This window comes from Dendrobium catenatum, unplaced genomic scaffold (genome assembly GCF_001605985.2).
Source record: "Dendrobium catenatum unplaced genomic scaffold, ASM160598v2 fragScaff_scaffold_384, whole genome shotgun sequence".
Lineage (NCBI taxonomy): Eukaryota > Viridiplantae > Streptophyta > Magnoliopsida > Asparagales > Orchidaceae > Dendrobium > Dendrobium catenatum.
In genome coordinates this window covers 48,008-70,985 of record NW_021318846.1, presented here as the reverse complement: position 1 = coordinate 70,985, position 22,978 = coordinate 48,008, and the positions used below count along the sequence as shown (strand labels likewise).

General features: G+C 34.7%; 1 protein-coding gene across 3 annotated transcripts; it reads right to left on the bottom strand.

The window, feature by feature from the left end:
- Positions 1-4,191: 4,191 nt before the first annotated feature.
- LOC110093375 (MAG2-interacting protein 2) lies at positions 4,192-22,814 on the bottom strand. Of its 3 annotated transcripts, none has more exons than XM_020818243.2 (11): positions 22,424-22,814; positions 22,279-22,327; positions 21,537-21,710; positions 20,138-20,342; positions 19,745-19,959; positions 18,637-19,609; positions 16,682-17,912; positions 13,244-13,603; positions 11,246-12,500; positions 7,068-7,336; positions 4,192-6,965 (listed from the first exon to the last, which is right to left on the bottom strand). In XM_020818243.2, exons 1-11 carry the CDS (start codon positions 22,520-22,522, stop codon positions 4,392-4,394), a joined length of 7,404 nt encoding a protein of 2,467 aa, XP_020673902.1. In that variant the 5' UTR covers positions 22,523-22,814; the 3' UTR covers positions 4,192-4,391. The 3 variants fall into 3 exon arrangements, with proteins under 3 accessions (XP_020673902.1, XP_020673904.1, XP_028549726.1); XM_020818245.2 differs by having other exon boundaries at positions 7,068-7,333; XM_028693893.1 differs by having other exon boundaries at positions 19,745-19,956.
- Between the last annotated feature and the right edge of the window lie 164 nt (positions 22,815-22,978).

Below are 22,978 nucleotides of genomic sequence, written 5' to 3'. Positions count from 1 at the left end.
CTCATCCAAAGCCATTTCCGCAACACTAAAATTGATCGACACTTTCTTGGGTATCAAGTACCCTTCGAATTTGATATCTTCTACTACATAATGGAGAAGAACGAAAAGGTCTGGGCAAAATACTTCTTTCCGCTTTCGATGAAATTTTGTAGCAGTTCTTAGCTTTTTACAGAAGAAATAGCCTGTGATCACTGGCAGGTGTTGGACGAGGATATCAAAGGCCCAACAGCAGTCATCGACAAAGAGGGAATTCTAGCACAGAAAGAATAGCTAACACAGGAAGGAGGAGACAGAGTGAGGGTTCGCGAGACGGAGTGGTATTTTTGTTTTAAAATTAGTGTTTTGAGTGGTAGGAATGAAATATTTAACTTTTGAGTGTTAAATATGTAATATAGATGTAATAAAGTTGCATGTATGTAAACCCCCCCCCCTAAAACTTTTCCTGATTAATCTTCAAAATTTTCAACGTAGAACAGTCCAAAGAAGAAGATGGATAGTGCTTTTGATGACGTTCAAATCTCACAGTACGCGGAGGCTAAAGACTTTTAGATAAGAAGTACGATATGCTCATAACAGAGTGCTGAGATGGTAAGGTTGGACGAATTGAAAGACAATATGGATGGAGGAGCGTTGATATAAACTTATCGGTAAATTTTTACCGATTATTATGTTTTCTTCTATATTATTCTTATGAGAAATGCCTAGAATAAAATATTCATGCACAATAATTTTGTTATGGTCCTTTTTTTCAATTTTTTTACATTTCAACCTTAATTTCAAAATATTTAAAGAACATGTGCATTCCAAAACCTTGGCATTAACTGATTGTTGAAATTAATATTTAATCATGTGTTTAATACAAATTTAAGAGTTTAATATTAATATTTATATTTATTGTAATTAAGTTTAATATTTATTTAATACTAAATCATTTGTTTAATTTTTTATATTAAAAAATTTTGAACTATCCGATTTTAAAAAACCAGGACCCGTTTGCCGGTTCACCAGTTGAACTAGCGATTCTTGCCAAAACTGGCTGGTTTGAAGCAAAGCCAATTTTCAGGTTAAACCGGACCAGTCTTTAGATCGATTCCCGATTGGACCAATCAGACCGACCAGTTTGCTCCGATTTTTAAAGCCCTGTTTAATGCTTTCAAAATATTCTCATTGGGTGACTGGGACTGACGTGGAAAGATAGGAATATATTCTGGAGATTGCAAAGTGGTCTGAGGGGATATTTTTGGAGGATGCAAAGGGGACTGAGGGAGATAAGACTCCTTAGGGGAAATAGGTTCAACTTGCTCAAGAGTTTTAGAAATATGAGTAATAAGGGAAATAAGGGAAACATGGGAAAGAGGGGAAAGAGGTTTATGGGTTTCAAGGGTAGGATGTGGTGGGAATGTTTTTGCGGTTAGGAAGTCTTCAATAATTAATGCTTCTTCTTCCTCAATAACATTTTGAAATGAATGAAAAATCTGCAATGTATAAGATCTATTAAATATTATTCACAGAAGTGTGGAAACCTTATTTATAGAAATATTGTATATTAGTGTGTACATAATTGCGTTAATTGTACACAATGTGTACAACAAGTTTACAGGGTTATACACAGTGTACAACGCTTTAAATTTATAAACTTTATTGTACACAATGTGTACAATTTTTTTTTAGGGTTGTACACAGTGTGTTCAACACTGTTTTATAATTTTACAAGGTTGTACACTATGTACAGCATGTTTTTAGGGTTGTACACATTATGTGCAACATTTTAAAATTTAAAAGTGTGTGCACAACCTTTTTAGATTGTGTAGTATTTAATTACAAATTTTACATGGTTGTACATAATGTGTACAATAATTATGATAGATTGTGCAGTGTTTAAATACAAGCGATATGCTTGCACACAGTGTGTATATGCTTGTAAGCAGTTAAAAAAAAGTAAATATTATGTAGAGATATGGACATACCTGTTCATCATTAAAATCACTAAATATTTCAAAGATTTGGATGGCTGAAAAGAAAATGTTGTTATCCCAACATCATACAATGCAGGTTCAAGAAATGATGTGTGTTCTAAAAATCAAATATGCATTAGATGAATAGTTAAAATTTTGCAAGGAATAAATTTACTTTAAAAAACTTACAAAATTAGTAAAATAAGTGAAAAAGAGTACTCACCTAACAATAGAATAAAGTTACTTATGTATCTTACGGAGACATCTTCAGCATACTTTACAGTCATTTGATCAAATTGACTAACTAAGAAATCCTTAATTGACATAGCCCAATTATATCCATTGAACTCATCTATATTCTAGGAAATATTAAGAAGCCTCATAAGGGTTCTATAGTTGTTGTTGGAAAAAAAATGGATAACAAAAACTTATTGTACATGTTAACAATAACTTCAACGTGGGTTGATTTATTAATATTCTTCATTTCATTGTTAATTTGAATTCCAGTGTAGCTTGTGAGTGGCTCAGCTTTCCAATTAATAATATCTCCCCTGTTTGACAAACATGTAAATAAAACAACTTAATATGCTATAAATCTAAGCTCCCACCCTTTGATGATGAATGATTGCTTGCTCACATTCCAACATAATAGCAACATGTAGATTAATGCTGTATTTTATTGAAATCGTGGGAACACATTAAATTGTAATATATTCAACTTCTTCAAAATATTCTGCACTTCATTTCTGAATCGCATAAAGTTCTAAATGTTGAAGGTCTGCAACAGAAATTAACCTTTGTGATGTGCATCTACAAAAGAAAATATTTATTTGCCATTTATTTACTCTATAAAAAACCTATAGAAGTTTGAATATAAGTTTACAAGTTCGAACAAAGTTAAAATTGAAGTCAGAACACTTGTACACAGTGTGTTGTGCCATGGTAGAAGTTTGAATAAAAATTTACAAGTTTGAACAAAGTTAAAATTGAAGTTTTAATTTGCCTTGAGATTCGTGCCCGACCAAGATAATTTTTTTATGATATATCAAATTTAATACATATACTTCATCGCATGTATCCCTTATTTTGAGTTTAAAGCTCTACATTATTTGTACAACATTAAAATTTAAAGATCTTTATAAAATACTTGTATATAACTATACTTACCATTTATTTTGAATTTAGTCACTAAATAGTTATACACATAACTAGAGTTTGATTAACTTGCAAAAACAAAAACCTATATACAGTCATGCATCCCTAAATTGAACTTAAATGAGTGTATATAAGGCTCTACATCACAACTAATACCTATAATTTTTTATTCGATTGTACACACTACACACCATTATATGAGCTCTCAAATTATAATACTATATTTAAAGAATGCAGAGTACCTAGCAGCAATCAAGGGGAAAATTATTACGTCCGGACAAAAAATCGAAAATCCGGACGTATACTGAGCAATACCGAGTGCTCGATACTGAGCTCCAGGTGACGTGGCGCATGATTATTGGTCACTGGATGCGTTCGGTGTCCGGACGTAATAATTACTCCAATCAAGGCCAGTTATATTAATTCTCTGTAATAACTATATATATAATATAGGCATTTATTTACAAACTTGATTAGCATAATTCACTTGGTTTGACAATGATATCGACCACCATGTCTATACCCATTTTATATACACTCTTCTTTATATGGTATTCCTACATAATAAATGAGTATTTTAATAATAGTTTATGATGTTTTTTTGGATGTATTTAATGAAATAAAATAAAAGAGTATGCCTTTATTAAATAGTAAGGAATGCATGAAAAAAAATTGAAATTGAAATATTTGAAAAAATTGAAGTAGAGGCCTACTAACAACAAGATTTTCAAGCAAAAAAATTGGATGATTGGCTTTCAATTACTATATATAACTATACTATATTAGCACAATTTATAACTTTCCTGGTATATATCTATTTTCTTAAAAAATGAATAAATATAAGGACTTTACTATAACTATAATATATAAGCACATGCTCGAACTCGATAAATTAATGAAGCTCAAGCTCAAATTAAGAATGGCTCAATTGGCTCGACTTATTTACGCCTCTATCAAATACTCATATGCTTTTTAAAATTCGGGTTTTGTTTGGGACGAGTTTCTTACAGTTTTCTAGTGTGAAAATAGAAGTTTAAAGATCACGATAACTTCGGCGGATGCACCAAATCTGAGAAACTTCCAAGAAAAATTAGTAATAATTTCTGATAAAATGTAACTCGCAAATTACATCACGGCCTTGTAAATAGTAAATATTAGATATAACACTAAAAATATAATGATAAATCGCTCATTCTATTGATCGGTAATTAGTTATAAAAACAAAAAACAAAAAACAAAAAACTATGCAGCTCCCTCTAAACAAATATTTAATCTCAGCTATTAAATATTTGTTGTAAGAGCTAAAAGAGCGGACTGTACCAAGGTGCTGAGCTTACCTCTCAACCTGGAAACACTAAACTGGAAGGACCCGAAAGCACCCAAGTCATTGCTCCCAGAATCTTCAGCCTGAAGCAACTGACCTTCCAAGTACTTTCTCAGGCTTGCCTCAACAATATCCATCAGGCCGAGCGAAGGATGTGTGTGCATCCACTGGGACACCATAAATCCAGCCAGTATGCCCTGCTTCGCTAGTACAAGCTCTGCAATGAAACATGGCAGCAAAAGCTTGCCAAAGACCAAGAACCTGTTCCGGTTTGCTCTGCCAGTTCTACTATTTCTGTATTTGAGCATGTCTTCCTGGCAATCTCTCGCCAGATGCCCCACCAGATGGCACAAGTAAGAGAAGAAATTGCCAAGGCTGGGATCGGAAATGATGCTTTGAAGGACCCCTGATGAGAGCACAAGCAGCAAAAGCTCGGATTCATTGACATTAGAACTGCTGGGAGGGGGAAATTTTTCTTTAAGTTTCAACTCGATTGCTTGAAAGCAAAGGAGCCTGGGGGCGTCATAAGGGAGAAGCAAGAGAATCTTCAGAGCCATGAAGCAGTCTATCTCAACTATTATATGAAACAGAGACTTTGTTTCCTCTTCATCTAGTAATATCCCACCAGATTTGGATGATACTTGGTCCAGTAATTCCATTACTGCAATGGGTCTGGAATGGGTGATAAGTACTTTGATAATCTCCATCCAACAGGCATGAAGCGGACGGATAGAATGTGATTGCTTTTCCTTTTTGTCTGCATTGATCAGTAGTTCATCAGGAAGGGTTTCCCAGCCTTCATCCCAGTCATCATTGTTCCAATCAGGGTCTTCTTTTGTAGATTTCTCGGGTTCCTCCTCGTCAGTGGTGCCGGAAAATAATATTTCCCATTCTTCTAAAACAGCCTTCAGCACATCAACGTCCTCGGCTGAATTTGCAGATTCAAATAGATTTAAAAAGCAACTTACTGCTGAGTCTAGGCTACTAAGATCTTCGGGAGTAATTTTGATATATGGCATGATTGGTGTAAGCAACCGAGATGATTTCAAGGCTATTAGAGTACTTGTTATGTTTGTGGATCCATCTGTTCCATGCGTTAGGGTCTTTGACTGACAAGAGTCATCCCAATCCTCCCATGGCTGAACCTCTGAAACGATTTCATCAGGGAGACTTCTGTAGTTTTGTCCTGTGATGCACTGCATAAGCTCCAAGGCATATACTTTTATGTTACTTTCTAGTTGCATGTTATCAGAAAGTGCTCTCAGCTTTCTCCAAACATGAGACCGGATCACCTTAAGATCATCTGTATGACTACCCTCTAACTTGCTCAAAGATGATAGCAACTGGTGCAAGTTCCTCCGCTCAGCAAAGCCATGGCTTATACTTGATAGAGCAGTTTCTGTGAGATTAGTATACAGATCCAGTAGACTCTCCTGCTTTCCACTTGTACTAGAGCTCGACGGGAGTATTTGTGCTTCAAAATATAAATTAGCAATTGAATAAAACCTGCAACCTGAAACAATCATAGATTTGAAGAAAGATGGTATGTCTGAAAGAGGAATCCCCTCATCCTGATGAGCATAGTTAATGATAACGCACCAGCCCTCACTAGCTGAGATTTGATCTTCCATCACAAACTTTTCAAAGATCTTTAGAAACTTGGGCAGGATCCTTTCATTGGAGGAGACAGGCTTGTCGGAAGCATCACAGCATTCAGTCACTTGTGCATCTTCTACCAGTTTAATCCAAAGACTCAAGACCAAGACAAGACAGTACTTCCATCCAGGATCGTCAGTTAGATTCCATGAAGAATTGAAAGGTATACAAAGCTTTAGAAACCTCTTTATTATGCGCAACATATCCATTTCTGGTAGGGCCCTGATATATTGCTTGCAGTGATCAAAATTCCGATCAATTTCCCCTAATAAAACCTGCAAATCTTCTGGGGTTTTGCCAACAAGACTTTCTCTAGCTCGACTCTCTAGAGATTCCAAGAGACTTAGAACATGATGCTTGTACACATCTTGCCATGATATAAGACCCTTCTCATTTGTATCATTAAACATGCTTACAAGGATACGCACCATGTCTGCAAGAGCTTCTACAGTAGACTCATTGATGTTATTTAGGATTTCTTCATTAAAGCTGTCATAGTTCAACTCATTTAGTCTAGCAATATTTTTGAAGTCTAACTCCTTGATAAAGGATACCCTTTGGCATTCTTTTTCAAGAGCTTTATAAAACCGAAATGGCTCGATATGCTTTTGCAATTGATGATGCTGGCTAGGTGACAATGCTGGCTCTTCGAATTTACTACAGCGCAAATGGCAGGCAGAAAGAATGCTGTAAACATAGGAGAGACGATGTTTGTTGCACCCATTAATTTCAGGGAATACAACTGTAGAAATGATTTCAATGATTCCCATGGCACATTTGGCAATGTCTTCTCGGTACTGTGAAACTTCTGCAAGGATTTCATCATTTTCCCACTGTTCGGATACAAGGACAGAGCCAAAGAATCGAAGTAATGCCTGCAGAAAAAAAAATGTAACAAGCAAGAAAGATTAAAAATAATGATGAAAAACACGTTCTTAAACAGAGCAAGACTTGATGGAAAAAGGAGGAAGAAAAACCTCACTGCGAGGCAAACCATAGGTATCTGCCAATTTTACTACTTCCTTGAGAATGTGCTTTTTCTGAGTCTTTACTGAATCAATTAACGAAAATATAACACCTCTGATGTATTCAATGTCTCCTGACAAGAAGCGATACGTATCTACTCCAGGAACTGATTCCTCCAGCGCCCTTGTTTGGTCGGCTAGACGTTTCTGATCTTCTAATTTTGTTCTCCACTCTCTCCAAAATGTAGAATGCAGTTTGTCAATTTGTTCCACTTTGTCTGCTAATAAAAACATTCATGTCGTCACTGGAAAAATGAAGAAAATATAATAAACTAAAACAAATTCTTCGATTGATAAAATCAGGAACATAAGCAAAAGAACCGTACAGAAAAAATAGATTTGGCAAACTTTCATTATTTTAGATGTGGAAAATGGGCAATGGAATAGCTATCTTATGTTTGGGGTAAGAGAATAATGCCACACACGAAAAAACAGAAAATTTAATAAAAACAAGCATGCTGTGATTATAAAAGGAAAATATAATGAAGAATCAACTTTTTTATTGATAAAATCAAGAAAGAATGCAAGCCGAGTACAAATAAATTTTTTTAGCATACTCTCAATGTTTGGATATGGATTTTTCATCTAGAAATTGGACAACATAACATTATATATATATATATATATTGAACTGAAAGGCCAAGATGGTTCATAGAAACAAAAAATAAAATATTGGCTAAACACATCCTGATTCATGTTTTTTAATACAAGAAAGACTAATGGCAGACATCAAGGAAGTTTATCGTCTCCTTCCCTTTGGCATCTTCAGTCAGATCCAACCAAATTGATGATTTTTGTAATTTTATTTACTGTAGAATGGATTTGGTAGTTTGGTTCCATGCTAACATGGAATGCTTACACCAATATACTATCATTTTATGATTCTTCAGTTCTTCAGGGTCAAATTCCTAAAAAAGCGCATTATGGGTGAGAGGCTATTGTTATAATAATCACTTTGTGGAGCAGAACTCTTTCTTGAAGAGAAAAAATTGATTTTTGTTGAACTTAGAAATTTCAATTATAGAAGTTTACAATTCTATGTGAATCATAGTTCCCCGCTACTTGTTTGTCCATGGATCTGGTGATCACTTATGTGATTCAATCTTTATATATCTTTCATTGCTCTCTTTGCCAAACTTGCCTGCCCCTTCCTCTCCCCCAAAGCCACAATTGAAATCTTTCTTTACATTCACCACACGCCTAGACCTTATCCCAATTACTCGCTCTCTTCCAAGGAGATCGTTCTTACCAAACTCAGCTACATGAAAGTGCTTATCTTCGGGACCCTCTGTTCAACTCACCGCAATTGTTCAAGCCAGAGCTCTCCCTTCTCGCGATAGCATTGCACTTGCCTTACTCTTCTCAGGAGGTACCAGAGCTTCTACATATGTAATTGGCCACCTTTTTATCTCAATACTTGCCTACAGATTCACCAGTGCACATTCAACCTCATCTACTCGACATCATAGAGCTCGCCCAGAGATGACTCACCAAAAAAGCGCCCTCGCTAGAAGAAAAAGAGAGCACGAGAAAAAATCACGATATGAATGGCCTACCCAGAGTATTTATAGGCAAAAGTATTGTGCATGGATATGAAAGCACACTCAAATCTCTATTAAATGCATAAATTCGATTTTTCCCTATCATTTATGAGAGATTTCCTATAACTCTTTCTCACTCGCTATTAAAGAATCTCACACACACTTGCCCGAAGCATCACTCGTCAAAATCTTTCCTTCACCCTAATCAAGTTGAATCATCATCCCTTATTACAATAACTAACTCGCCACGATGAGGCGAAGTCTGAAATTCAGGAACAAAAAAATGATAAGTTGAAATTGTTAGCTACGAATCAATCTCATATAATTACTACAACAATAACAACAACAACAACAACAACAAGCCTTTATCCCACTATATGGGGTCGGCTACATAATCTTTTTTTTCTCCATCGTGTCATGTTAAGAGTTAAATTCTCATCAAAATCTAAAAAAGAAATGTCATTTATAATATTTTCTAATCAAGTCTTTTTAGGTCTACCTCTATCATTCTTAATATAAGTCAAATATAAGGTTGACTCTCGGGCTAAACTTGAAACTAAAACATTGTTCGAACTTAAATCTGAACTTCAATCTGAACCAACTATGAATCTATCCCAGCCTAAATTGAAACCCAATCTTGAACCTATGCTCATGTAAGACTTGAGCCCAAGCAAAAATCATAAATTAAATTTAAATATAAGCAACTCATTCATGGTTGAACCAACTATGAATCTATCTGACAAATTACTTCCAATTCAGCATAACCGGATTTTGTTTTTACAAACAGAACCTCCTAGAACATGTCAAACTACTGAAAAAGTTCATGGACAGTTACCTTTCTATATAAAAGTTAAGGTCCAATGATATTTAGTTATTGTCTGCTCTGATGACAAGAAGGCCGTGGAGTTTGACACTAACAACAATTGGTCATAATTCTTCAAAGTAGTAGTTCATCCTCGCATGCTACATACTTTTATTAGCAACTGTTAGTGATCAATGCATCAACCAAGTACTTTTATCTTGCTTGAAGCCTTGTACTGCTCATCAAGCTGAATATTTGCATGAGTAACTATTGGGTTTAAAAATAAATTATCATAAATGATAGAACGCACATAAGTATAAAGTAAGCTAACGAGTTTTAGAATCAATGCATCAACTATGTATCTATATCTTGCTTGTAGCCTTGAACTGCTCATCAAGCTGAATATTTGCATGAGTATATTGGTTTAAAAATAAATTAATATAAATGATAGAATGCACATAAGTATAAAGTAAGCTCGAGAGTTTTGGAAGTTTTTAAGTGAATTGTATGATTTGGGTTGATATATTCTTGCACATATTTTGCTTGCTCCCCACTTCTCATTACCAACCAGAGCTATAAAACGTACATAACGCTTTAGATGGTTAAATGTGATCGCATGTGATTTACTTCGTAACATCAGAACAAGTCTTCCTTTAATGGCTTAATACTTTATTCACCAACAACAACATCAAGCCTTTGTCCCACTGTGGGGTCGGCTACATGAATCCTTTTTCTTCATTGTGTCTGGTTAAAAGTCAAATTCTCATTTAAATCTAACAAAGAAAGATCATTTCTAATATTTTCTAAGTTATAACCAAGTCTTTTTAGGTCTACCTCTACCTTTCTTAACATAAGTCAAATCTAATACCTCAACTTTCCTAACCGGTTCATTGGAAGGCCTCCGTTTAATATGACCAAACCATCTAAGGCGACTCTTTCTAATCTTATCTTCCACTGGAGCTACTCCAACCTTTTCTTATACTTTATTCACCAATCAACATCATTATTGTTCCTACCTTTTGTTTAGCAATTAAAATACCTAGTCAATGCACTTTCAAGCATCTAGGATTTTTGTTTGTTTCCCTATTAATTATTCAATTATAATTACTAAGTTTCGTGATAAAATAAACAACAAAGTTATTTAGTTAACCATAAATAAAATAATTTTTTTCTCATATACTTAGTATTAAAGTTTAGGACATTTTTATGCTTTTAGTATCATTACTAAACCTAGCCTTTGAAGATGATTATAGTCATATAAAATTTTAATTATTCTATTAAAAATTTAAAAAAAAGCTTGTAAATACATACCATTTTCCAAAAGCATTGTTATCAAACAAATAAATTAGTTAGATTTCTAAGTTCATAGAATAAATGAATGTCCATATTTGCTCAAAACATACCAAATGTACTTAAGTTTTCTTTTAAATTAAACAAACTTAAGCCAAAAAAAAAGACAAAAAACAAACCGTATAAACATGTAGCCAAAAATTTCTTATTTCAAAACCATTTTAGAGGGAGATGATGCCTAATTTCGAAGGCAAATTTTGGCATAAACATGGTGCAAGCATTCAACAAACTAAATAAATAAAAAAAGTCTGAACAATCCAGCCATTGTCTAATACGTATTGTTTCATAGAAGCATTGCATTTGATAATTTTTTTCTAAATTTTGAGGCTAACGTTGGAGGAGGAAAAGAAAATTGACTATTATAAAATTTGATCAGCCAATATGCCTCATAGTCATGCCCACTAAACTAAAGGACTACTGCAACCACCAGAAATTACCTGAACCAAATGATTCATATTTATCCCGAAATTTCTGAAGCAACAGCATCCTTCTCTGATCAGGACTAGAGGCTTCTTTAAACAAGTTTTGTATTGAGCTGTATGACATTCCAATATTCATGATGCTGTGTATTTCCTGATATCCTTCTCTTTGCTTTAGTTGCTCCTCTATTACTTCAACTCCATGAAAAGCATCAAATAGATTTAATAGATACGAACAACCAAGAATATCATCATCCTCAGTCACAGGGGAAACCATAATGGACTCAGCAAGTGAGATGAGTAGATTATCCCTTGGAGCAATATCATTTCCAGCTAACCAATGGATGATATTGATCAAAGCTTGAAATCTAATAGAAATGGAGTGTTTTCCGGGAGGAGCTTTTGTACCAGGAGTTATTTTTCTGCCATATTCTTCCTTACGGCTCAATTCAAGAAGCCATGGGAGTTCTAAAGCAGAAAATGATAATACTTTCCTATTTTCTCTAAGCAGAGAATCCCAGGTAATGCCACCTTCGGTTGAACACTCCTCAGCAACTCCAGAAAGGAGGCTTTTGAGGCATTCAAAAAAAACCTTATTGTTATCTTCATCTTCCTTATGATCATTACTTATAGTTTTAGACTCATCTCTTAGGTTCAATATATCCTGAAGACTATTTACAGGAAGTGGTATTACTGTTGAACCCTTGAATGAAAAATTTGGAGGACAAGTTTCAGTTGAAATCATTAGATGTTCATAGTCCATATGCATGTCAACATCTTTCCAAGTATGCAATAATTCCCCAATGGATTCCTCATCACAGTGGCTCAATGCAAAGCCTAGTAGCTGTTTCCGGGAGCTGGTATCCAAAGTGTCCATATAGGGACTCCTTGCAATTGCAGCGCATAAATCCCAGATAGGACCATGGCCCTTATTTGCCAACACAAGGCAGAGATCAGAAGCCAGTTGCAAATCACCAGCTATTGCAGCTTCTCGGGCTATTGCCTCTTCAACTGCAGCTATGTCATCTGGAGATCCAAGTCCAAGCAGTTTTGCAACCGCAATAAGTTCCTCAACATTAAGATATGCTCCAGTTTGACTTGAAATTGCCATGTTGATAATCTCCATTGGATTTCTTATCTGCCTAAACTGCACCGGTAGAAGAGTCACACCAAGATTTGGAAGTCTAACAGTAAGTGCTTCAATAACATCAGCCTCCGACTGAACAACTTTGCTATTTGGAAAGAGACTGAGACATTCCCTAGCCTTCCATATCTGTTAAGATAACATTTCTCAAACAATTGCAACATGCATAAAGATAATAGTGACGACAATGATGATGATAATGATGATGTGATGATGATTAAGATTATGATGTCTACAACAATGATGATAGCATAAATTTATAACATAACACAGTAACCAACTAAAGACAACTAATAATATTTATGTAGTCTGATGGTAAAACTTGGCAAAACAGATAAATGTGCTCAGTTCTCATCATAGTGCCACTGAAAGCTTTTCACATGTTAAAATGGATATATACTAGGAACTATGAGCAGAAGCAAAACCTGTATCCATGAAATAAGAATAGAATGACCCAGGTAATGTCATAAAAGCAATCATTCAATTCATTCAATTCATCAAGCTCTAAAAGAGAGAGAAAAGAGCTGGTTTTAGGAGTAGAATGACCTAGGTAATGTCATAACAGCATTTATCCTTATCTAAAAGAAAACATTAAATCTAATTCAAACAAAAGAGAGAAACATCTAAACGTAAACATGAACTATCAATCTACTATGATATCTTGTGGGGCATTGATAGCTATAATGAACAGCTAGATGGTCTCCACAAGTGAACGAGTGGTATGGTTTCTGGTTACGAGGAGTAAGAAGTTCTAGCGTTTTGCAATGAAAAAAATGTCATTTCATGCATTTTGCGGCATCCAGACTAGATATATAAGATTCTCGTTAAGAATTTGCATTAATACAGACAATAGATAACGTTGAAGTGCTAACCTCAGAGCAAGAAAGACTGGAAGCAGAAAAGAAGTATTCCCTTGCTGCTTGAACAACTAGAATTTCGGCCTTCTCAGTTGCCAAGGAGATGGTACCTATCCCTTTCAAATAATTCCTTGCAAGACTAAATTTTCCTGCTTTCAGAAGGCCTCTACAAAATTCAATTAGCATGTACTCTGTATCTAGAAAAGAAAATGCTTGTTCCTGGAAACAAACCATATCTTGCCACATATTAGCCCATTCACTATCTGATCTACCCGGTTGCCTTCGTCCAAATTTTGACAAAATGAGACGAAGAAGCTGTTTCACATTCTTCTCATCTGACTCAGCATTGAGAAAAAAGCTGATAGGTTTTGGCACCTAAAAAAGAAACAGACTTTGCATTATCTGGAATAACTGTTGGCCATATAATCCAGGAACAAAGAAGTTTATAGTACTTAAAACAGTCAGATCAAAAGCTTAATCATTTCAATGTACTTGAAAATAATGAAAATATAGGAAAACGTAAAGCTTAGTAGCGCATCAAAACAAGTAAATTCACACCACTGGCACATCAAAACTTGGTTTAAAAAATTTTTGGAATATAAAAATTGGTATGGTAAATCACAATAGACATTCATTAATAATCTGCATGAACAGTACTTCAACAATACTCAAGAAATGTATTACAGGGTGGAGCAATAGAGCTATGACCAAGCATATGAAAGAGCTTATTTGGGAATGGGAAAGAAACATCACCATCAAAACTAAATAGCCGAGTAGGAACTTGACATAAGGGATCATGTTTGGATTAAAACATTAAAGTATAGAAAAAGTGGTTCAATTAGGAATTATTATAATTCTTTTTGTCTATTTATATCATATGGTAACAACAGCTTGTCTAACGTTAAATATATTGCAGCTTATTTGGGAATGGGAAAGAAACATCACCGTCAAAACTAAATAGTCAAGTAGGAGCTTGACATAAGGGACCATGCTTGGATTAAAACATTAAAGTATAGCAAAAGTGGCTCAATTAGGAATTACCATAATTCATTTTTGTCTATTTATATCGTATGGTAACAACAGCTTGTCTAACGTTAAATATATTGCTTTGGGCTATTAAATGTTATCTGCAGTAGAAATCACAATCTTATACAGTAGGGCTTGCGTTTCCATTAAAGAACACATATTAGGCTTGGACAAAGTTTCCAGCTTCTACCCCTAGGTTGGACCCAAGCTCAAATTAGCTCAAAAAACTCGAACCAAACCTGCTATTTATTTCTATTAGACTGCAAGATTATAATTCGTAAAAAATATCTGGAATAGTCTGTCACAATACAGAGGTTCGAGAATTTACAATTTAATGACCTACTTTACAGAAAGAATCATGTTGAAAACTTGAAAATGTTTACAATTGTTTAAATGCATTTAAAAATTTAACATCTCCAAAGAAAATATAAAGGTTAGCGGGAGATAACAAAAATGAAATCTTAGCCAAATTGGCTAAATATATGGATTAAATATATATAACTATATTTTTAAGGAAATAACTATACAATTTTAAATGGCTATTCATACATACATTATTATTTTTTAGCATCTATTGTTAGAAATACAAAGACCACAACTTTTTGAAATCTCGAGCCTCCATTGTTAGGTCTGGACTCTCAACAGAAATACGATGTTTGAAACCTAGCCAAGAGAACTATAACGAAATATCAACAAATTTAACGCTTAGCATATGCCAATTCTGAATAGGGCCTTATCGTGTGAAAAGGTATGGGCTGCATTTATTGTATAGTATGAAAATTAGAGCTATTTCAATTAGAAGTCACAAGTACATGCATATTAGGATTGTGTTCTATTGTAGCACCAATGTTGGTTTAAAATATCTAGGTCAAATCCCATCGGGTAGGCCTAGCTCATCAAAGAAGCACAAAACACTCATTAATTAGATATATCTTGAGCTTGTGTATGGTGTGGGAAGCAACGGAGAGGATTGAAATAAATATAACCTCACCTTCACGAACATGCCAAGCAGCATTTCACCAAACAGAGGAGAAAAAAAAAATTGTGCGAATTATCTTTCATTTTTCTCTTCCTCCCAAATGGAATGTCACTTGATATGTGTATGTATGAGAAAAAACAAAAATATGCACAGCGAGGGGTGTAAAAGTGTGAAAAAAGGAAAGGGTGTTCACAGCACATTTCATATCAAATCATTAACTTCCTTTTACAAATCAGAAAAAAATTGGCAAAACCAAAGCTACAAAAGGAATTAAAACCTTCTAAATGAGCCATCCTTGTATCCTTAAAACTTTTACTAGAATTTATTGAATTAAAAGGGATGTTTTATTTAAGATAAATACCACGACAGTCCCTAAGTTCAACTATTCTTTATAAATATCTAAGCTTTTGAAAACCCTCCACTTTGATCCTTAAACTACAAGATTCTTTCATAAATGTTATACCATTAATAAACTAGTCAATTGAGTGAAAAAAAACAAAAATACACATAATTTTCCTCTTTATACTTATTTGCTGTATAAAGCACCCCTCCTCATGACGTTGATGGTCTAAGAATCTTTGGCGATCTCATCACCTCTGAAAATCCCACATACCCTCCCGCCACCTAAAGCCCATTGTATTACTCCTTTCTTTCTACCTCCACCAATCCTATTCCTCTTCTCTAGTATAAATGGTGTAAACTCTAAACAACTAAAACCTCAATGACAATAGAGGCATTGGTTTCAAATATTTAGCTCTCATCTCAAAGCAATCCAATTTTGACAATGAGAGAATTGTGGAACTTTGACGCTTACCATCATTGTAGTTGTCCAAAAAAGCATTCACATCCTTGAAATAAAGTGGTAACAATGACTCAAGGCCGCCTACCAAGTCGATCATGATTATAAATTGTCCTAAAATAAATTATTTAATATAGTTAACTTATACTATAGTGTTTAATAGGAATGAATAGATAATAAGAATTCAAAGCAGACCCTAATTAGAATAAGGATGATGATCATAAATCTTACAAAATATTATTTATATACGAAATAAATTCATTTTTTCTTAAAAAATTTGCGAATTAAAAATATCATTTTGCAAAAGCATTTTGATGTTTTGCTCTTACCATACCCTTGCTTATGATTGTAATTTTTACCGCTTGTAGAAGAAATAAAATGAGTTAAAATAGAAATGCATATGCCTGTTCTGAACATTTCAAAATATTTTGCAAGCATGTTCCATTATATTAGGATAAATATGGGCTTGCAGCTATAGCGAATTGTTCCAATGGAGATAGAGTCAAGCAGCAAAGTCCATGATGAAATTCTTCTCCACCTTTATTCTTCTATGTTTTTTTAGAGGAGGTGGGCATAGTGCAAACAATACCGAATGCAATTTTCGATCAGGTCTCGAAAAAAAAAAAACTTAATTTAGGAAATATCAAACCTGATAGTATGCCAACAGCCTTCCAACTTCAACATGACCTTCAGCTTTTTTTATTCTCTTCTCAAGGTTATCATCAGCCATTGAAGAAACGAACTGATCAATGCCTCCAGAAATATGTTGTCCAGAGTCTTCCTCTTGTGAATTTAACGGATTAGATTGCCTCACTGGCTTTGAAAGGTGACTTCTTATGTAAGAAAATCTTGGGGAACCTAGATTGCCATGCTTCGGAGTGATATCCTTCAAGGTTTTCTCTCTTAATGATTTGCGTGGAAGCTTTGACAAGATGGATGCCATCACATTCCACTGATCAGTAAGAGGGCACGAATATATACATTCTAATGCTGTTTCTACTATTTCAGTTTCATCCTTAAAAAATCCACAAACTGGAGACTCTCGACATCCATTTTCAATGACTTTTAAGCAAGTATCTAGCCTGTTGTCAGATGCAATCTCCTTCATCCATCTAACTAAAAAGGAATCACTTTCTTTATAATGCATGAAACCAATCACATCATTCTTTTGTTCAATGGAATCAACTTGCTCAAGATGAAATCGCTTTTGCATAAATGGAATAGCTTTTTCTTGCAATGTTTCTACTACAGAATCCACTGTAACCCCCTTAAGAAGCATTTTAAACTTCTCATAGTCTGGCAATTGTTCCCACTCAACAAGGCTCATCATAAAATCTTGAGAACATCCATCAGCATAAATGAGATGATGCAGGTATGTTATATCCTCGAGGAATTGTTGCAACTCTAAAATATCCTTGCGACATGCAAACTCCACCAAGGCAAGACAGCTTTCAAGCTGGCCACTCAGGAAATCAATATTCCTAGCTCTATTAGTATACCAATCAACAAGTTCAACACTTGATGGCCAAACAAAACCCACAGAAAGCTTCAAGATATTTTCAGTCCTCACTTGTATAATCTTCTCAGTCCCACCAGGCATTTTATCAAAAAAGGATATCATTCGTTCGCACTCAACCCAATCTCTCTCCCTTAAAGCAATGGTAGCTGGTGGACTCTTCCCAGGAAGGAGCTGAACATATGACTGGACGGGGACAGTTTCGGGGATTGCAGACAAAACATGCAAGATATCTTGGGAAAGCGAATAAGGATGACGCTTGAAAAGCAAGTTAAGAGCACCAATTTTGCCATTTTCTGCAAGATTAACAGCAGCATTTGTGACCGGAATAGCACGGAAATTGCTATATTCCTCTGCTGAAAACCTGAATAAAAATTTAAAAAGAATGACCTCATAAAATAAAAATAACAAGATCATCTGTACAAACGAAAATGATATATCCACGCCTATTAATGTGTTAGCTTATAGGCAAGAACCTGTTTTAGAACAATACATGACAAACAAAAAATGCATACATCTGGATAAAATAAGTTGTCCTAGTTTTAAAAGAGCCAACTATAAGAGAGTTAAAAGAGAAAAAAAACGCCTGGATCATCTTCATTAAAAATCATTCCAACATGCAAAGAATCATTAAATTCTATGAGGCACTGTTGCTGTTTAGGCAACCATGCACAAAAAATGGTTTTTTTACATGAATAAATATTCAGTGTTTAAGCTGATAAATAAGCTCATAGAAAACTTTAAATCGTTATTAAATGAGTCAGCCACTTGGCAGAACAGCTTCATCTTGCATTTAAAGGAAGGCCGTGATAAGTGATTAGAAAGTACACATTTGAGCATATTGTTTTTAACTTCAAAACTACTATCAAGAATGGAAACTTAAAACATATTCTGCTAAATATTTGACTTCTAGGAATCGAACTTCAACAAGCTACAAAGTTGATGTTTTGGAGATGTAAGCTAAAAAGTTGCATTTCATTTAGCAATGTAAAATATTGTTCCATTAAATTACGAGTGTTTTAAGATTGTCAAAAATGATGATTAGCATATAGCTCCAACCTCATGATAAACTTAAGAATGTTACACACCTTCCCATGTTTATCCCTACAAAGGTGTCTAATTTATCTCTGTATTGTAGCAACTGAAGTCTAGCCACCCAAAAATCCCAAGGTAAGGATGAATCTTCATTATCCAAGTTTGAAAATAAGTAATCCTCACTGATATGAATCCCGTATGAAAGCAAAGCCTTGACTGCACCTTCTGTTGGTCCAACTTTGTCTGCACACTCAGACAGCACAAACTCCCGATCGCTGATTTTGCATAAAAACTGATCCACGTCTTGGATTCCATAACACGAACTTAACCACTGTGCTTTAATTACTTCATCTCTGTCTAGACCATGACGATCAGCAAATTCCAAAGCAGAATGATATTCCTGATTACGGATGAGAATGCTATACATTTCTAAGACAGACCTCCTAGAAATTGATAGCAGGCTCCAGTGTAGTTTGGAATCATAAAGCTCGTTTATGTTTGAAGCTTTTTTGCTTCCAGTCTGCTCAGTTTCTGATAGTCCTCCCTCACAAGATCCTCCCTCCAAAAAAAAAGCATGTCCTTGAATGTACTTAAGCCTCCCAATGACAGGCATAGAGAAATGTGGACCCTCCTTTAGAACAATCTTATCATTTAAAACATCATACATGGTCAAATAACCACTAGTGTTCACGAGAATCAGAACATTATCGGTCCACCAACTGATGTCAATAATATCCTTTAAGTTATTTTTCCTCCTTTGTGGCACATTATTAGAACATTGTGAATGAAGCCTCTCAGCAAAGCAAAGAACGGAAAGAGTATCAGAATCAATACAAAAAACATCTATGCAACCAGTCAAATCAAGAGTAGCAATATATTTTCCCTGTGGTGAGATGGACACTTTTGGTGAAATAAGAGAAAAGTGACCTTTCGGAGAAGAAAATAGACCTTCAAACGGAGGACTACAGAATACTAACTTTGGATCTGAATTTGTGGCCATCCGCAATAAATAAAGAGAATATAATCCTGAAAAGGCAAGATAAGGGGGAAAATATTTTCCTTCATATAACAAGCATATAGACTGCAGAACTAATCAAGATTATGGCAGTCAAATAGTCAATAGCACGGAAACAAAAAATACAGAAGATTTGATAGGCTTACCAAAAAAAGATTGGTGTTTTTCTGAGACTTTAAAAGCATCAACTAAGACAACCAGAGACAGATCTGGATGGTAGTCAAGACATGATACATGGCGAGGCAATCTGTCTTTTAAGGGATTATTTAAGGTGGGAAGTGGGAAGATGCTTGCTCTGGGTTCTTTACAAACCTCAAAAGAATGAACCAAGCCATCTGCAGTAAAAATGCCAAAGGCACTCCTAAGAGGAAGCCATGTCAGAGCTTACTTATCTTCTAAGAAAATACATCATAGAAATAAAAAATGCAATGAGCTGACTGAAAATAATATAGAAACAAGCAATAGATGAGATACCTAGTCCAACATGAAATGGAAAATGTAAGGCTTAAAATGCAAATGCAAAACATTGCAATACTTACATGCAAGACTTTTTCGAGTTGACATCATCCAGCACAACCAATTCAATAATGGGTGCAGTCAATTTTAACTCACTCCTACTCGATCTCATTATTTCCCTCCCATTTGAGTTGATTAAATAAAAGGTACACAGGTCATCAATGACCCCAAGAATACCCTGAGGTTCCATCCAAGCTCCATTAGTAAAAAAAGCTAACCTGTCATCACCTGATTCCACAAAATAATGATTAGAAATTTTAAGAACGTAGGTAGCATGCACGTGCAGAAAGTGCGCATGCCTAAAGTAGAAAGAATAAATTAAAGGAAAAAAATCAATCACATTATCCATTTTGACATTAACGTAAAAACAATTTATTAACAAATTGTGGAATCAAATCTTATAGTTAAAGAACTCAAGATAATTAAAGTAGCAATTTCACATTAAAAGATGATGTGGGGAGAATCACCAAAGAAGCATGATGGAGAAGAAGAAGAGCTAAACAGCTCTTGGAGACCAAAAAACAGTGAAAACTATTTCAAATTCCAAAAATACTAATTCATGCTTTTCTTCTACCTATAGCAGCTATTTATAACAATATAATAGAAATGCCTAGAACTCTCTAGAAAAAGGTACTAAATTAGATAAGCTATTCCTAAGGTCCTCTTTAACTAAGATGCACCGCATCATTAGAGCACAAAAAATCACTTCCAATAATTTGTTCAATGAGGTCTTCCAATAATTTTTTCCACTTAGAGGCTGTAGCTAAGACTTGAGCAAAAAAATATAACCTGGATAAAATGAGGACTTTATGCAGGACTTCAAAAGATGAAACCAAGAATGTAGGAAATTCTACAACAACTTTAAGCCAAAATTTTGTATCGAATATAATGTCTCTTTGACTAATTTTGTTGACTACCCCACTGAAAAAAAAAAGAGAGTTACAGGAGCAAGTAGATATGCAAAAATAGAACTTGAATCTATTGTAGTAACTGACAAAAGTAATGATATAGTCAATATTAGGAATTTGCGAGCTGTAAGAGCTCAAGCTGAAAAATACAGTTAGCCACCTTAATAGTTTTTTTTTTTCATTATCACAGATATTTGGGACAAAGGCTTGATGATGTTGTTGTTGTAGTATTATTACAGATATTTGGTTTGATGGAAGTTTTATCCATATTTTAATTTTTGAAGGAAAATGAATTTCACGCCTCCTACTAATTAGTTGAATTTCACAAGAGAACAAATCAACTTCGATGAATGAAACTATAGAAAAAAGGGAACATTTTTGACATTTTACTGAAAGAGTCCACATGAAAAACAAAGAAGACAAGAGCAAGAGAAAACAATACACCATCCAAACAGCATGCTACATTACTTTCTTCTGTTAAGGCTTTAAAAGGAAATCATCAAAATCTACTTACCATTATAAACACCACATGGCTCCATATAATCATCATTCTTCTGCAAAATAACAAGCTGATTTTGAAAAGCTAGAGCAACGTGCTCGCCATCAGGGGAAACAAAAAGTGCCATCTTTCTCTTAGACCTTCTTGGTCTCCAATATTCATTCCATTTCTGCTTAAGATGTTTCACACCTACAAAAAAAAAAAAAGAGGTGAAATTAAAGGAGGAAATTAGAAGCTTTTTTCACTATTTATTGTTTGTATTTGAGGTAGAGCAGAATATTTGACACTGCATCCATTTACCTTCAATCACTAAACTTATTAGAACTAACAAATACTTTGGATAATAGGATTTTTTTTTTTTTTGGTACAATTCTTTAGGAAATGAGTGATCATGCAACATTGTGCTCATAAATTAGAAAACAATCTCAGAATGTTCTCTCAAAAGTCAAAACTAAACATAAATTTAATTTGAAAACTCCAGAGTACTCGTTTCTATTTCATAAGCAAAAGACCAATTTATCGACTTGAATCCGCACCATACACCATTGTTCAGAATTTCCACAAAGTAAAAAAAAAAAAAATAAAAGAAATAATAATAAAAACTGCAGCAGACTTTGAATGCGAATGGAAGGCGTAGCCAATTGGTTAGGAGCTTTCGCTCCTTGCCTCTGCTGGCACTCCAACTCATAATTGCATTTCGTTCTCACTTCTACCAAAATAATAATAATAATAATAATAATAAATAAACAACACAAACCTTGAATTGAGAGATAAGATGTTAAACCACTTCTAGACGTACCGCTTCCCTGATTTCCACACACACACACAACATTGTTAAATAATAGTAACAAGGACTTCAACAATTTAGTTCGAACTGCACTAAAATTCGGCAAGTGATATACCGTCTCCAGTTGAGAAAAATCTGGAGCGAAAACCCCTGCGGCGTGCTGGCGAGTCTCGAAGATTACCTCCTTTACCAGTTCCCCACTTCCACTTTCCATCTCCCACCTTCTTCCTAATTCTTTCGCTATAGTCTCTAACAAAATCGACACCGAGAATTCATTCCGTTTCTAGACCCCCATTGGCCTCCGAGCACCCGCTCCCCTGACAATTTTCGGAAACAGGGCGGCGACAAAAAGATTCGTCCGCTGACTGCCGGCAGGATTGGCGATTGAAGATTCGCGCCGAGACTGAACGAAGAATCCGCGGAGTTCGGAGTAGCTGAGAAACGAGCCCTTGGCGCTTGGGCTTCTAAGGAGAACGACCTAGAAACCGCGAGAGGAAAATTTTTTTGGTTAGCTTATATATAGCTAAAATGTTTGTAAGGAGAATTAAATTCAGAATGAATATAATATAATATTAATCAATTAAATTTAATTATAATTATCTGAAATGAAATGTTAATAGTGAAATAATTTTAAAAAATAAAGTAGGATATTCTAATAAAATTTGATTAT

What these genes read in the sequence shown, in the direction of transcription:
- LOC110093375 (XM_020818243.2), bottom strand. Translation starts at nt 22,522, where the DNA reads ATGGAAAGTGGAAGTGGGGAACTGGTAAAGGAGGTAATCTTCGAGACT. An exon ending in ATTTTTCTCAACTGGAGACG is followed by an intron (nt 22,328 to 22,423) that starts GTATATCACTTG and finishes TGTGGAAATCAG; the next exon opens with GGAAGCGGTACGTCTAGAAG. An exon ending in GGCTGTTGGCATACTATCAG is followed by an intron (nt 13,604 to 16,681) that starts GTTTGATATTTC and finishes TTTCTTTTTTAG; the next exon opens with GTGCCAAAACCTATCAGCTT.